General features: G+C 37.3%; 2 protein-coding genes across 4 annotated transcripts; one reads left to right on the top strand and one right to left on the bottom strand.

Moving 5' to 3' along the window:
- Positions 1–4,147: 4,147 nt before the first annotated feature.
- On the top strand, positions 4,148–10,913 carry LOC115971460. Of its 3 annotated transcripts, XM_031091392.1 has the most exons (6): positions 4,148–4,699; positions 5,900–5,970; positions 6,120–6,443; positions 6,559–9,212; positions 9,325–10,583; positions 10,684–10,836. In XM_031091392.1, the coding sequence occupies exons 2-5, from the start codon at positions 5,968–5,970 to the stop codon at positions 10,580–10,582; spliced, it is 4,239 nt and encodes a 1,412-aa protein (XP_030947252.1). In that variant the 5' UTR covers positions 4,148–4,699; positions 5,900–5,967; the 3' UTR covers position 10,583; positions 10,684–10,836. The 3 variants fall into 3 exon arrangements, with proteins under 3 accessions (XP_030947252.1, XP_030947251.1, XP_030947253.1); XM_031091391.1 differs by having other exon boundaries at positions 9,325–10,913; XM_031091393.1 differs by lacking the exon at positions 5,900–5,970 and having other exon boundaries at positions 9,325–10,913.
- Positions 10,914–11,839: 926 nt separating this feature from the next.
- On the bottom strand, positions 11,840–13,694 carry LOC115971461 (phosphoglycerate mutase-like protein AT74H). Its single transcript, XM_031091394.1, has 5 exons — positions 13,061–13,694; positions 12,747–12,866; positions 12,457–12,670; positions 12,279–12,359; positions 11,840–12,165 (listed from the first exon to the last, which is right to left on the bottom strand). Exons 1-5 carry the CDS (start codon positions 13,611–13,613, stop codon positions 12,072–12,074), a joined length of 1,062 nt encoding a protein of 353 aa, XP_030947254.1. The 5' UTR covers positions 13,614–13,694; the 3' UTR covers positions 11,840–12,071.
- Between the last annotated feature and the right edge of the window lie 2,516 nt (positions 13,695–16,210).

Below are 16,210 nucleotides of genomic sequence, written 5' to 3'. Positions count from 1 at the left end.
TTTTTAAAAAAAAATGTTATTGTGGGGGTCGGTTAATCGATAAATTATTAAAGTCTAGTTAATTGGGCCTGTGGCTTATTCGAGGACGTAAAGCTGTCCGAGGAGGCCCATATTAGGTTGTAAGGGTAACCAAACGAAAGGAAGAGTAGATATCACGTAAGGTGAGTTCAATATTCATCCGAGGACAAAATCCTTCTCGGCAATATGAGTCCGAAGACGACCAGAACGCCACCTTATTACAAACGTACTTCGGAGCTACGTTACCACTAAAAGTGGGATATGGGACCAAGGGTAAGAAAGAAAAGGCAAACAAATATCTATAACAACAGCTGCCTCCGCATTAATTGCCTCTCAACCAACTCTCTGGTCGCATTAATGTGGAAGTGATGCCTGAACAGTGATGAAGTAGCCTTACAGCTGCTAGTTGGAGGTTCCGGAAGGTGTTAGATGGGACAGAAAGAGATCCCCCGAACCCAACTTACATGTGTGTGGTGAAGATGATATCAAGAGGGCAGTATATAACATGAAAGAAAGTATTGAGAAAAGGAGATCGGTACACCAAAAACAAAGAATACTCAGAAAAAAACCTTATGAACCAAAGAACTGAATTTGTTTCAAGGATAAATTGATCGTTATATCTGTGCTAATCTATCTACAAACGTGAGGTTTAATCGTTTTTCTTTTTGAGTTAACCTAGTTCTTGGACATCCACGCTCTACAAATTTTATTGTTTGGACCTTTAACGTACGAACCCAATACCAGTTTGGGATCGTTACAAATTAAGTCCTTACTGTTATTCATTCAAGTCAAGTTATATTTTTGTCCAACTTTATTTTTAAGCAAAAGAAGCCAATACAAAATTAAAAATAAGCTATTCTAAACGCTCGCATCAGTGCATTTTAACAACACTAAAGATCCTTTTAGCTCTCATAAAAATAAAAATAAAAGACCTCAATCTATCAAGGGCCTTTGGATATCTGAAAAGTACAACATGATCAGGAATGAGGTACATCTTCACGTTTTTCAAACAAAGATGTAAATATTCATGCTTAGCAACAAAAGAAGAATCAATTGTTCTCATCTTTGTTGTTTGACAACTGAGAAGTTATTGTTCATCAGATTAAGCTTCACTCCACTATTTGTTGGCTGAACTATAGGGATTTCTACCAGTTTGATTTACTTAAAGTCAAAGAGTTAAGACAATATTTCGTTGACATAGTTATAAAGATAAGGTGGTATGGATATGGTTAGGTTATATAGATAATGTAGCCGTAAAAGGAGTTATATACATCAAATGGAACAGATCAAAACTATTTCCCTGTGTGTTTAGGTTAATTAAATTATAAGGATATCGTAATATACACCCTAATTTAATGTTAATTTGCAATATCAAAATTAACACTTTAGTGGGTAATTAGTTATCTGCCTTAAATTATATCTGCCTTAACGAGTAGGGCACATTTGTTGAACATAGTACAATTACCAAGCGGTTGCTAAGTAGTAAGTACTAAGCAGAGAGGCTTGTTTGGTGTGAACATAGTGCAATATGGCTATAGGCAAATTCCCAAAGTTTGCAACAAGTTATAAAAGGGTTGGTAACTGTCATTGAATATTATTTATTGCATTTTACCTTGAAAATTTTGGGGGTATCAACAACAATTTAATGAAGGAATATAGAGGGTTTGTTGTGTTTGGGAAAGGAATGTATTTTCTTGTATTTTGAGCAATGTATTGTAGCATTGTGACCTTGAGTGAGTATTTTGTGTTAAGGGAATAGTAATTTGTTCTTGTTTGTACTTTCTGGGAAAGTAATAAAAATTGGGAAACTTCTCTTGTAAACTTCCCAAGGTTGTTCTATGTTCCTTTGTGTAATTTTAGTGTCCGGTTAAAATTAATGAAAATTTAGTATTATTATCGGTTGGAGCATCGTATTATCATATACTATATAATAAAATTTGAACTTAAGAGCTGTGGTTGTAATAAGTGAATATGTCAAGTGGTTACACCAAATTACATTAATTTTTTTTAGATATGAACCATAACTTAATTGTGTTTATCAATTTTTCCTTTACTACTTTATCAATTTTTGTTGGAATGACATAAAATCATAATTGTTGATATCAAATTTCACTTTCGTGAGTTGAAAGTTGAAACATCTTTTGGATTCTAAAAATCACTTCGGTCCAGTTTGGGCCCTACATTTGTATATCAACATCAAACGTGTAATGGGCTCATGGAAATGTCCTTCTTTTCTTTTTTCTTTTTTCTTTTTATCTTTTTAACAATTGGACATGACCTTATTTCATGTACACATATTATAGGTGCTTCCATTCCAGCTTCCTAGACATCGAAAAGGAATATCCGAATATGGTGATAGTTCAATTGGTGTTTAAATTTACAAAAAAGAGAAAAAAAGAATAATGTGAAGAGGATATAAAAATATTTTACGAAATAAAAATAATGTATGGACCAATAAAACAAACATTGATCCCTTGTGGAATTTTTTTTTTTTTTTTGATCAGTGATCCCTTGTGGAATTGACGACAGAATTGACTTATGATGATATGATATTTTACCAACCTTCCTTCCTTAAGAGGGTAATGAAATTGCTGATTGTTTTTTACTCTTTTAAGTGATAAAATATATATATATATATATATATATATTTACTTATATCTTATATGTGCTTTTAATGGTATATAGTCTTGTAGGTTAGAAATATACATATATATATATATATATATATGTATGTATAGGATTGGATTCAATTACACCACTCAATAACTTGTTATTGAATTTATATTTTGAAAATCCAACTGTTGAATTACATGTTCTATATGTTCTTAACATGCATGCCAATTTTCATATCAATCGGATGCTATTTACCATTTGATTTATAAATTCATCTTTTATGCATTATTTTAAATTATAAAAATTTGAATTTTAACAATTGATTGATGACATGATTATTAATCTTTGATCACCTCGAAATTTTGCAAGCATGAAGAATATACAAATATAATGTAATCTAACGGTAGATTTGTCAATATTCGCATCCAATTAAAAAATATTGAGTGGTGTAATATCATTTAAAATTACACCAGATGTAATTTTAACCCAATCCATATATATATATATATATATATATATTATTCCATGTTCTAATTGGATTAATAGCACATAACCTGAACTACAAGTCTTGTAATCAAATTTGAGAAAATTATTTCTAAACATATTTTATTGATTTCTACCTTGACCATGATACTCAATTTTACCCAAAATAAAAGGAGTGACGGTATGATTGGAATAATAATAATAATCAAATATTTGTATGCAATGCAATTGTATCAAAGATATGGGGTCCTTGTAATATAAAAAAAAAAAAAGAAAAAGAAAAAAAAGATATGGGATCCTTCATTTGTTTTTTTTCCTGAATAGAGCTGAGAGATTATGGTAGAACTAGATCATCTATGATTTGTGTCCCTAAACCCCAAAATTTTCCCGTATTAGGCCAATTGATGATTGACTTATATTTCTAACCCCCCACTCAAATTGTGGTGTAAAATAATGATGATTTTCGGTCAATGTCACTAACACCCCCAATATATATATATACAAATCTCATAATAAATCCCTTTAATTAATAAAGAAAAAGCCAATAGTTTCAAAGCAATGAATTAAACTTGTCACTATCTAGAGAAAATAGGGAATCCAAAGGAGCTTTTATTAGAAAGAAAGATCTATCTTCTTTCGTCCAAAAAAAAAAAAAAAAGAAAAGAAAAGAAAAAAAAGCATAGGAAATATATTTTCAAATAAAAAAAGCCAGCCCCAATTGCCCATTGCCCTTAGGCCTTTGTATAGTGGTACATAGAATAATATCTAAAAAATGCCTTAATAGTCAAAGGCAAAGGGATCCGGATCCGTTGGATTGCCCAACAGAGTCATAATCGGCGTGTGTGGGTGTCGAGTTTGACTCGTGGTGATTGAGTCCTAACTCCTAAACCAAAACACAATACAACAACTCCTCCACCAATTAGCACAGTTTTCGGCAGGGATAGAAAGGGAAACAAGGGGGCGAAAATCGGAGGGTGATTTGGGAATGAAAGATAGCATAAATACGTGGTCAAGGAACTCTGCTTTTGCGTTCATATTAACACACACACACACACACACAAAATAAAAAGGGCAAGAGAGGAGAGGAAAGGAAAGAAGGGAAAAAGGATCTCTCTCTTGTGCAGCGCGGCGTTGGTTTGGCGTATTGGAAAAGGAAAACAAAAAAAACAAAAACAAAAAAAATGATTTTGTTTTGTGGAAGGAAATAGCAGAGGAAAGATCCAGAAGGGAAAAGGGGTGCTCTCTCTCTATCTCTCTCTCACAAATCACAATTCGATTCCATAGAGGAAGAAGAGGAAGGAAAGGAATAATCTCTCGCTATAAAAGGAAGAAAGGAAAGGAAAAAGAAGAGGAGAATTTTCATTCATACATACAAACAAACAAGCCCTGAGTCTCGTGCGCCTCTCTCTCTCTGACTCTCTGTCATTGTTGTTGTTGAAGATTGTTGAAGATTGATATTTTGTTTTTCCACGAGTGCCGTTTGGTTCGATTTGGTTGGATTCGGCAAAAGGATCTGTGGTTTTTATTTGTGGTTGATTGTGTTTTCAAGAGGAAGAGGTGGTGATTTTGTTTTTTGATTCTTCAGGTAACTGAAACCCTAGCCTTGATTTATAGTATGTGTTTGTTTGTGTGTTTCTATCGTGTTGTTTTGTTGTTTGGATTGCCGGAAAAAAAAGGTAACCCTAGCGCCGATGGTGCGGTTTTGTCTTGACGAAGCCGCCGAACGCTGCAAGATCTACCGGACTAGAGAAGAAAGTATTGGATTTTGGAGTTTGAAAACTCGTTGAAGATTTTCTGAAGTCTCTCATATGGGGGTTTTTAGGGTTTGCCTCTAGATCTATCTAGGGCCCTTTTTGTGCGAGTGGACGACCTACAATCTCTGCGGCGTCGTTTAATGTGTCATCTATATCTTGCACTCTCTCTCACAGCCGTTGGATTTTGAAAAACGTTGATGATGAAATCCAAATCAAATCAAATCAAATCAACGCTGATTGATTGTTGTAGTATGGAGTAGATTTAATAGGGTTTTTGTGGGTCATAAATTAAACACCCCATTGATCTGATTAGATCTGCACGATTCTCTTCTCATTGAGCTTCAATTGATTCATTGATTTTCATGAAATTTATGTTAAAATTTTGTTTGAGAAATTTTCGACCTCGACTTCAGTGGTAGTAATGAGGCCGCCGCTACCACCGCCACCGCCACGATCCAGGGTTGCTTGATCAAAAGATGGAGTATTTGGTTTTAGTCCCTGGATGGTAGGCTAAAAAAAATCAAATAGGGTTATTGTTTTTATTATGCATCTAGCAATTTTGATACGAATTGAGAGAGAGATAGAGCCCCTCTTTGTGTTCGTCACAATGTTCAGCTCTGTCTCTATCTGGTTGATTGTGAATCAAGGAATTGTTATTCTAAAACTATGTCTATGCTACCTGCTGGTCTTTCTCAGATTCAGCACTTTATCGGATAGGAAATTTGTTGATAATGAAAGAGAAGTTTCTTTCAGGACATGGGTGTTTGCCCCTGTGTCTATGTTACCTGAAATTTGTCTATGGTCTCTTCATTGTTCATTCTGTAGAACTCATTGTCCCAAATTGCAACAGTTGGCTGTGGCGAAAGCCAAAGTCTGCAGTTAAGGCGGCCATTATTGTGGAGTCTTGTTATCAAATTAATGTGCTCATTAGTGAACAATTTTTCTTGGACTGTTTTAAGTGTTTTAATATAAATTTCTACACTATTTTGGTGCTGGGCGTGGTGCTGACCTAAGCCTTGGATGTTTCACAGGCTGGTAGTCTGAGAAGCTTCTGGACTTTCTCCATCTCTGATTAGTCAACAATGATTACTCCCTTCTAATGGTGGGCATTAAGGATCCTTTTTTGTCATTGCATCGTGACACATTGTCATTCAGATATAAATAGAGAAACTTTATATGGATTTACAATGATTGTGGATGTGTTTAAGGGTTTTCAACACATATATGGATGAATCTTGTTTTGCCTTGCAGATTAGCTTGTGTTCCTGCACTGGGGTGTCTACCTCTACTCTTGAGATAAGCAAGAAACAAGGCGCGACGGCATCCTGTAAAGCCTGCGGTGGAAAGCCTTTGGTTAATGGGAGGGTGCCATCAACCAGTAGCATGCCGGGTGCTGTTGGTTTGGAACTTACTAGATTTGTCAACTCTGATTTGACTTGGACAAATATTACGAAAGGAAATAGGAGTTCATCAAGGCGAGCTAGGAAATCACTGACAAGAAGCTTGAAAAATATTGCAGAGCTAGTCAATAAGGACCCCAAAGCTGTGGACATGCCTGTTTCTGAATCTGAGAAGGTGAGCCTGACATGCTAAACTGTTTGTTTTTCTTACATTCTTTCAGCAATTTATTATCAGCAGAAATACCCGTGTGATAAGAAGTGATAATATCTTTTCCTGATCTATTTGGCAGCTTGGTGTAAGTGTTCTTGGGTGCCGCTTCAGTGAAAAGGTAGAACATGTACCAATCAAGAAAAGGAGATTTATGTTCAGATCGCCATCTCCGCCACCTAGAGTCCCTTCTCCACATTCTGAGGAGAATGGACTGCTCTTTAAGTGTAAAAATGATTTGCGTGAGGAGTTTCATCCCAATCCATTGGTCAAATCACGATCTGTTGCAATTAAAGCTTCTAGTTCCATGAATGATTTGGGTCGAATAGTTGATAGCGAAATTGATATTGGTGCAAAGAACCTGGTCAGGGCAAGTGATAAAGCTGATGAAGCCGAAGATTTCTCTGGTATCTCAATACTTGCAGCTGCTGCCTGTAGTAACAGTTTTGGAGGAGATGAAGGCCATGTTGAGGAGAGTTCAGGAATGGAAGAATCTTTTGTGTGTGAGGGTGCTTTTGAAGATTTTAAGAATGGTGAATCATGTTCTTTGTCAAAGGGAATTTCCAAGGAAGACCAAAGTTCTGCTGAAATTTCTAAAGAAGGAAGTGGTTCTTGTACTTCCATCATGCCTGCTGAAGAACTAGCTGCCTCCTCAAGAACTGCCAATTCATCCTCAAATTGTCTGCCTCAAAGACATACAATGGAGGGTACATCCTTGCAGGATCTTTCTATGGCTACGTCAAAGGATCTTTTGAGCAAGAGTGATGAGGGAACGGTTGGAATGCAGGAATCCTCTTCACGAGATGGTAGGTTGCATTGGGATTTAAATACAGTAATGGATGCGTGGGAGTGCCCTTTTGATGGTCAGAGTTCTGGTTCTCAGACTGATGTTGTTGTTGGCGTCTCTGAATATGGGAAAAGTACTTGTAGTGATAGGACTGGGAACTCTGAAGACAAGAAAATTGGAAGCATTAAATGTGATGCAGAAAAGGAAACACTGTCAATTAATTCAAGAGATATGGTACAAGAAACAGAAAAATTAAATGTAGAGGAGCATAAATTGGATCAGTGCACTGATACCGATAGTGCTATTTGCTCGCAGAAAGGGCAACTTTCTTCTGAGATTGATTTGGCTCCAACTTTGGTTTCAGTTCATGGAACACAATCCTCTCATAGTTTAGAGGGTGTTAGCCCTAAGTCTGGATCTGTTGACTTGGTTCCAGTTGATGATGCACTTGGGCTGCGAACATCTGCTGATGCAGATAGAAATGCTTTAGCCCAGTCTGTAACGTCTGGCTCTTCAGTAAGCAGTGAAACTTTACCTTTGCATCAGGTTGGCAGCTTGGATTTTTGTTCAGGGTTCACTCATACTAGACCAAAACATTGTACAAGCACATTTGTATCTGAAGATAACAGCAATGCAGCTTCTGTTGATATTACTAGTATGAAGAGTGTAGATGACAACACTGCTGGTTTTCAGACAGGTGAAATTATTTCCCCTGGTACTAAGGTTGATCTGCAGGAGCCCATAGCTTTGCCTTGTAATTCTACCTGTGAGAATGAGAATGTTAATGGTGTAGACGCTGAGGGTGCTGAAGGAGCTTCCATTCTTGATAGTAGGATTGCACCGACCAATGTAGTTGGCTTGGAGGCTGGTCAATTACAAGAATCTGGGTCTTCTGATAATGCAATGAAAATTTCTGCTGCGAACTCCGATGAAGTGGGTCCTTCTCAATCTTCTGACATTTTTGTAGAGTTGCCCACCTCTGCTGTACTGGTTGGAGGTCAACCTGCAGGGATTGTGGATGTTAACGTGCAACAAGGCAAAGTTTCTGTTGAAGATAATACTGAAACTGGTTCTCAAATGCATCTTGATAATGGGGAACCCAAGTCCTCTGAAAAAAGTGTGGCAGTGTTACACGCTCCATCTGGTTATTCTGATGATCTTGTTAATGTTTCTGATAAGGTGTCTCCAGAAGAACCTTTGGTCAACAATTATGTTTCTGACGTATGTCATGATGATGGGCATTTAGCTGGAATTGAAAAAACAAGTGAACCAGACATGGATTATGATTCCCAGTATGAAGATGGGGAGGTCAGGGAATCCATTTCGCATACTTGGGAAGATTATGATGGTGAAGATGTAGAAGCTGAACATGTGGACTATGGGTCTGACAACACTAACACCTTGAGCTGTGAAGGTGATCAAGTTATGAAGAATACCCTGGAATCAAGCTTTCAACCTCATCCTAGTGTCTCATTATTGACAGAAGTTACTAAGGCAGGATCTGGAAAGGAAAGCACTGTCAAAACTACCACACCTTACTTGCGAGGACAGTTTACAGGGAAAGATGCAAGCAATGTTGTTGGGACAAGTGACAGTATGGACAACAAACCTGGTGTAAGTACCAGCAAGGTGACCAGAATTGATGAGACTGATGCAAGGGGAGATGATATGAGGAAAGCAATCCAATCAGCTAGTATAAACTTCAAAATGTCTGGATGGGAGCAGTCGGAGTGTCATAAAAATTTTTCAGATACGGAGACTGGAGTTAGAGATGGCAGCAGCTGGAAGAAAATTGATGGTGATTGTGTTGATGGATTTGATGCTGAGGATACTGAGGCAAGGATGGCTGAATCTGGAGTGTTTAAGAGGGATCTGCGGTCGCGTATTGAAGTAAGACCATCACGTGATATGCTTTTTGGAAAAGATAGGCTATCTTTGCAAGGAAGCAGGTACTATCTGTGACTTCTTACTTTCATATTAGCTTGGTATTCCATTTAGATTAGCTGGTATAGACTGATTTTTTTTTTTGCTAATTTCTTATTTTTATTTATTATTTCCCAGATTCAGTGATGCTGATGGGTTAACTCCTAGATTTGAAAGGGAATCTGGATCTGCCGAATTCTTTGGTAGGGGTAGATACTCTCGGCATGCTTACAATAGAGATCTGGGAGGTGACCGTTGGGTTGATCCTTCAGAAAGCTATAGGGGCCAAAAACGTCATCATTCTCCTAATTATCATGCTACAATGAATTTCCGTCATGTTGTGTCAGAAAATGGTTCACATCGGTCTCTAAGAAGTCGTTCACCAGTTGGAAGGGATGAGGCTTTTGGTATGCGTGTGGATGTTAGACCAGCTAGAGAGATCAGCCCATATAGACGCATGACTCTTGGCAGGGGCAGGTCTGTAAGATATGTTCCTCAAGTTGATGGGAGGGGACCTAGGGGGAGATATGGGCCACTACCTGGTAATTTCCGTGATTCCTCTTTTAACCATTCACATCCTCCAACCAGGAGAGAGAGAAGCTTTTCTCCTATTGAAAGAAGAGGGAATACTCATGCGCATCAATTTTGCACAAAATCTCCATCAAGATCTAGAACTCGGTCTCCTATTTCTGGTAATTCAGGTTTCAGACAGAGAAGTAAATCCCCTAATTTCAGATCTGAGATCAGGATGCAGAGACAGCGGTCACCTTACCAGCGGCCTGGCTTTTTGGCAGATCATGTGGTAGGATTTAGGTCAATGCGAAGAGGTCGTGGTTCCCCACCTCATAACTCAAGATGGATTGGAGATAGGAGGGAAGGAGTTGGTCATTTCAGGGAGCATGGATACAATCAACGTACTTCAGTTATAGATAGGAGATTTGATCAACATGACAGGTTTGAATTGGTGGATGCCCCGCGGAGCTACAGACCTTTGTATTCTGGAAGATTGTCAGATATGGATGGAGTTGGTAGAGGCAGCCTAAGGTATGGTGGCAACAATGATGAGAGAAGGAAACATGTTTATAAATATCGGTCAGGTAATGTTGGAGTACGTAATGATATGGATGAACCTATTAAGCGGATTCGTTATAATGTTGAAGGTTTTGTGGCGGCACGTAATTCTCGTTATCAGGATAATGATGATTTCCACAGCCGAGGGAATCCTAAGGATTTCAACAGGGGGGGCATTGACAGCCGAATAGGGGACATACCTAGAAGATCCGGAGAAGGAGGCCCATATGAATACCAACGAGAAGGGAAATATGATGTAAAATCAAATCCTTCTGCAATGTGGGAAGGAGAAGAGGATTCATCTCCTAGGAAAAGACCTTCGTAACGTTAGTACCCAGTGCCCCTTTTTTTTTTCCATCACATTGGGTGTGTCTGCAGGTAGACAGAAATATGTTGGACCTGATGAAATTTTTTCATTTTCAACAGGAAAGCATCCAAACCCTGCAGTTCTCCTTGTATTCCAGCACTTGTTGGATTTGCATTCTCTCATTTGTTTTTCTTTTTGAATTTTAGGTGAAGTCTAGTGGTTGCTTCTCATTTTTGACTTTCCATTTTAAATATATGTTTTCTTGTGGCCAATTCTGGTCGATGTAGCCTCTTTTGTTGGCCGTTGAAATATATTAATTAAATCAATGAAAAGTTTCATTTTTTTTTTCTTTTTGTTATCGTTTTCTTCAAGTGAATTTGATTTTTGTTTTATTTACGAGTTATCCCTGTTTTTGCCGAAAAATTAGAACAATATGACAAAAACCAGTATTTGCCTATTATAACCACCAAGTCTCGTGTTTGAGGCCATGTTATTGCATGGTAGCATCAAACCTCTGAAGTCCGTCTATAAGGAATATTTGAGTTTTACATTATGGTCATGCTATACTGGTGCCTTTTTCTTTAGGCAAGGAAGGATTGAAATTTGTAAATTCCCATTGGACAAGGCTCATTTAGTCATAATTGTAGAAGCAAATGCTGGTAAGTGTCATTCTTTTGCCTGGTTTTTCTGGTTTGGTTAATTTCTGAGAACTTTATGTGAATTAATGTTTCTTGAATGACACTTCAATGCTGATGAAGCTATACATTAAAATATTGTACTCCTTCCATCGATTGCATATGTGGAGCAGATGGATTACTTGCGCGCCGCCCCCGCGCCCCCCCCCCTTCTTTTCTTATTAAATAGATTACTTACCTGTTTTACTTTGTAGAATGTTTACAATAGGCTGGTAGATCTAGTCTTTTCTGATTGTTATTGCAATGCACTGAATCATTTTGTAGGAGACATCAGAATATCATCTTGGATCCTTTTTTTGATAAACATCATCTTGGATCCTGTTAGTAGGGTGAAATAGAAGAATGCAAATTACGGTTTCACTTGACGGTTCACATGTTTATGCTTGCCTCTAGTCATCTGAACCTAATTGAGTAGCCAAAAGTAAACATGATTTAATGTACTTGAGCGGGGAATCATTCTTGGAAGTTTCAATTCAGGGACTTAATCTCTATGTTGTTTTGTCTACCACTTGCTGGTATGGTCGTTGATGCCACAGGAGCGAGTTATAATTATCAAAACGCTAATCAAAGACACAAGGACTTGATAAACTTCACAATTTTCTGAGCTAATGCTGTATAGGGGGAAAGAATAGAGAACAGTAGTTTTCTGGTTTCCACACAAGACCATTGAGGAGATTCCCTCTTTTACATTGAGGTAGTGATTTAACTGAAAACCTAGTCAGCTATGCTTATCTAGTTTATGTTATAACGATGTAAAGCTCCTGCTTTCATTTTCTTGTGACGTGCTAATAATTTTGTTACTGTACCGTAACTCAGGTCTTGCAGCCCTCATCAGCGAAGTGGGTGAAGAAGGAATTCATCATTGGGCAATCGTAGTTTAGTTCACCTGGTCTGGCAAATTTTTGCCTTATCAAAAGCCAACAAAGACCAAGGTTAGCCAAAATAGCTATAATAACCTGTAATATCTAGGATTTTATCACCAGTCAAGAATTTGGGAATGTAAAGATACTAGTTTTTACCATTCCTGATCCATTAGCATATCATCTGATAATCCAAAGTCTCTTAGCTCTTCTTCAGAATGATGTATTAATAAGCTGTACCTATAGATAATAGGAGATATATAGCAACTGCTAAAGATATATGGAATTTGTAGTATGTAAACATGGTTTAATTTGTTGACATGGCAAAAGGGATTACCTTCCACCATAGCCTTGTTCCATAACAATTATTTTTCCATTGCCCAAATTATTTAGCTGCTCAAATTGCTCTACTGTCCATTTGTACCATCTCATTAGAAATACTCGAAGTGTTAGACCATGGGAGACTATCACTAAGTTCATGCCTGGATTTTGGTCGCCTGGAGGCTGAAAGCGTCCAATATCAATATCTGATCTCAGTGTTTCTCTGAACCCTGTTGCACTGATACAGATAGTGAAAACCTTTTCTTTTAATTTGACAAGACGATTATTGTCAAGTAACAAAATTACCTGTTATTCTATCATAAACATCAGCTGCGGACTCGCCATTGGGAAAGCGGTAAAAGAAACGGCCATAAAGCATGCGGATAGCTTTCTCATATCGCATCTTCTCTCTATCCTGAAAATTGCCTATCATGGATAAGCGCAAGTGAAACATCAATTACAAGAAATTTCTCTTTGAATTGAAAAAATTACAGTTAGAAGGTAAGTTCATGATTGAATTGGTAATACATGTTTGAAAATCAAACTATACTTTCAAGAGTTCTAAAGAAGGTTTGAAAACATGGTGTTATATCTTTGCTTTAGATGATATGATTAGATACCAAAGTCTTGTTCTCTTAGGCGAGTCTCTTCTCTCACGCCAGCAATTCTAGTGCGCTCAAATCCACGAGCTAGGCTCTTTAAAGTTTCGAGTGTTCTTCTATAGGGAGACACATAGAAGTAGACCTTCCAATTTTCTATTTTGTCTCGCTCAATCATCTCTCTAATTTCTAACCCACATGCCTCAGCTTCAGCTATTCCTTTCTCTGTCAGTGCAATCTTTGGATCAGCAATTCGTGTGTAAGCAGTCTCATCAAGATTCCCTTCACTCTGTCCATGTCTAACCAGGATTATCCGGCGAGGCCTAGGAGGTCGAACAGTAGCAGAAGCTGAACTACGAAGAGCATTCTTCTCAGGAAAAGTAGCCAACCCATTATTGGACAGCTTAACAGTCTCCCTTTGGTTCTCACAGCATTTGATGGAGTTGGAAGTAAAGGTTTTTGGTTGCAAGATTGGTAGTGCTGAGGCTGAGGGTAGAGTGTGAGAAAGAGTGGCCATAGCTTGAGAGCCAGTCAAAAAGATAAGTGGACCGAGTGTGGGAGAAAGATTGGCCATAACTTGAGAACCAGCCAAAAATGATAACAAAGTAGCAGATGAAGAAGTCTAGTCGAGTCATCTAGTGTGCAAACCTTAACCGTAAATGTTATGGTCATTTCTTTGGTATGTTTCGGTTTAGTTCACTTTGGAAAAAGACGGTGATCGGTAAAAACGTGCTTCTTGATGCTAAAGTGGCCCTACCCACTCTCAAGTCTCAAGTCATAGAAAATACCTTCCAATTTCCTTGCTGGAACTTTGTGCTCTACCATAATTATCAGGAATGAACTTTATTTGATGGTTGTGGATGTGTGGTGCAAATTGAAAGGGGACCATTTCAAGCTTTATTAGGTTCATAAATTCTTGCCTAAAAACAAAAGTAATTGACATTATCAAGGAAATGAAGTTAGGTGCATTTACTTGACCAACATTTTTCTCCTATGGCTTAAATAGTCGAGTAGGGACCAATGTCTTTCTGGGTCCCAAATATTTTTGTCTATTAGAATGAGGAATCTCTCTCAAGTATGATGGGAATTGATACTCTAATGTAGTCCGTGAATTTCAGGCCCCGTTTGGTAGAGTTGTTAAACAATTCATTTTCAGTTTTTAAACAACATTACACGTATTTTTACACATTTTTTCACTCACACGTATCTCAAAAAAATACAAACAATATTACTCAAACTCCTCTACTAAATGGGCCCCCAATATGTGTGGCTATGGTGTGTTGATCTGTTCATTGGTCTTATAAATTTGGTCCATAAGTTAATTGGGCCTGTCATTCTGGTTTTCACGATAAGCATTTTGTTTACAGCTCAAGTTGCAAGAGAGTAGTGGTCCATACAATGGCAGGCCATAGTTTGCCTATCCAATGCATAGTGTGGGACTTGAAAGATTTTGAATAAGCCTGGCCCACACTCATGAAACTCAGAATTCCAACTTTATACCTTACTAGTTCGAATTCTAAGAGCCTCCTAACTTAGTAAGTAGCTTTGCTTCATTCTTTTTATGAGGAAAGTTTGTGCTCCAATAAAGAGGTCATTAGCCTTTCATCAATCTTTAAAAAAATAAAAAAGCAAATGAATATTGCTATCTGTATTTGCCTAAGAAGTCAGCCTTTCAAAGTAGTTTTAAATTTCTTAATTTCTTGAGTTTCTTAGAATGATGTTTTGTTGGTGCTTTATCATCTACAGAAACTGATTCCCTAGTCCACAGATACATGCTACATCTTTAGGAGACCATGTTTTCCAAATTCTTGAAAGAAAACTGAAATATGTCCCGAAATTGAATATTCATTTGGCAATAAAATCACCTAGAGTCGTGTTACAATATAATTGAATTCATGCTTTTATAACTTAAGATGTAAGGGGAAAAAATTATATGTTTTCTTTTATTTTGTATTATGACCAGCCTATAGTGAAGGTTTGGCTCATCATCCTTTGGAGAGGCCTTGGAGAATCAAGAACTGTTTGGCTTCTATTAATTCTACCACTCTTTGTTTCTCTGGTCGTTCATTTTGCTGGATATGTAGAGAGGCCAATAGAGCAGCACATGCTCTGGCACAGTGGTCTCTGCATAATTTTGTTTTGGGGTATTTTGATCCTCTTAGAGGTCCCCCAGCCTTTTGTTAATGCTATTTTTCAGGACCAGATCGGTGTTCTTCCTGTTGTATATAGTTCCTGACTTATTCTGCTTCTAATAAAGATTTGGTATTTATCTAACAAAACAAAACCAACCTATTGGGAAGGTTGCAGAGAAAGATCGCAAATTGCCTTGATAGGCAAAAGTTGATTAAAATGGGAGGTCTCAGTGTGATTTATGACAAAGTTTACGGTTACAACAAAATCCTACAATAGTATTACAATAACCATGTTTTATGTTGTGGTGGGTTTAGGCGTAATCGTTTTTTTTTTTTTTTTTTTTAGCTTGTGGTGAGTTAAAATTTCACCTTGTTGTGAAAATATTGTGAGATTTTCATGTTGTGGTCATAGAAAGAACGTTTCATTTAGGGTCAACCAGAAGCGTCCAATAAAGCTTTTTTAAACAACTAAATGGATGGTCTTTGACAAGGAGATTTCAATTATTTGGAGGTATATGCATGTAGGAAACAAGTGAGGACAATGATTGAGTATTTACTATTTTAGTACTTTGGATATAATATTGATGCAAACTCCTAGAGAAGAAAGAGAACCCAAAACAAATGGTCCTTGAGATTTAAGGAGTTTTTTAGTGGCAATTGGCTTAGGGACGGAAATTCATCTGGGCTAAAGGGGGCATCCCCCAAAATTTTTTAAGAACTTTTACTATCTATATGTATTATTTATCAATATGAAAATTTTTAGGAGTTAGGTCCCTCAAAAAATATAAATTGACTCCCCTAAAAATAAAGCAGCCCTCTAAAAAACTTTTAAAAAGAGAGTGATGTCTAATTAAAATGCTAAAAAAATACCAAGACTACAAATATATTTATATAAATGTTATTTAAATAATACTTGTGGGGGCCGGTTAATCAATAATTATTAAAACCGAGCTACCTGGGCCTATAACCTATCCGAGGACGTAAAACCGTTCGAGGAGGCAAATATAAGGTTATAAGGGGAACCAAATGAAAAGAGGAG

This window comes from Quercus lobata, chromosome 12 (assembly GCF_001633185.2).
Source record: "Quercus lobata isolate SW786 chromosome 12, ValleyOak3.0 Primary Assembly, whole genome shotgun sequence".
Classification (NCBI taxonomy): domain Eukaryota; kingdom Viridiplantae; phylum Streptophyta; class Magnoliopsida; order Fagales; family Fagaceae; genus Quercus; species Quercus lobata.
Note: the sequence above shows the minus strand (reverse complement) of the source record. Positions and strands in the feature narration are given on the sequence as shown.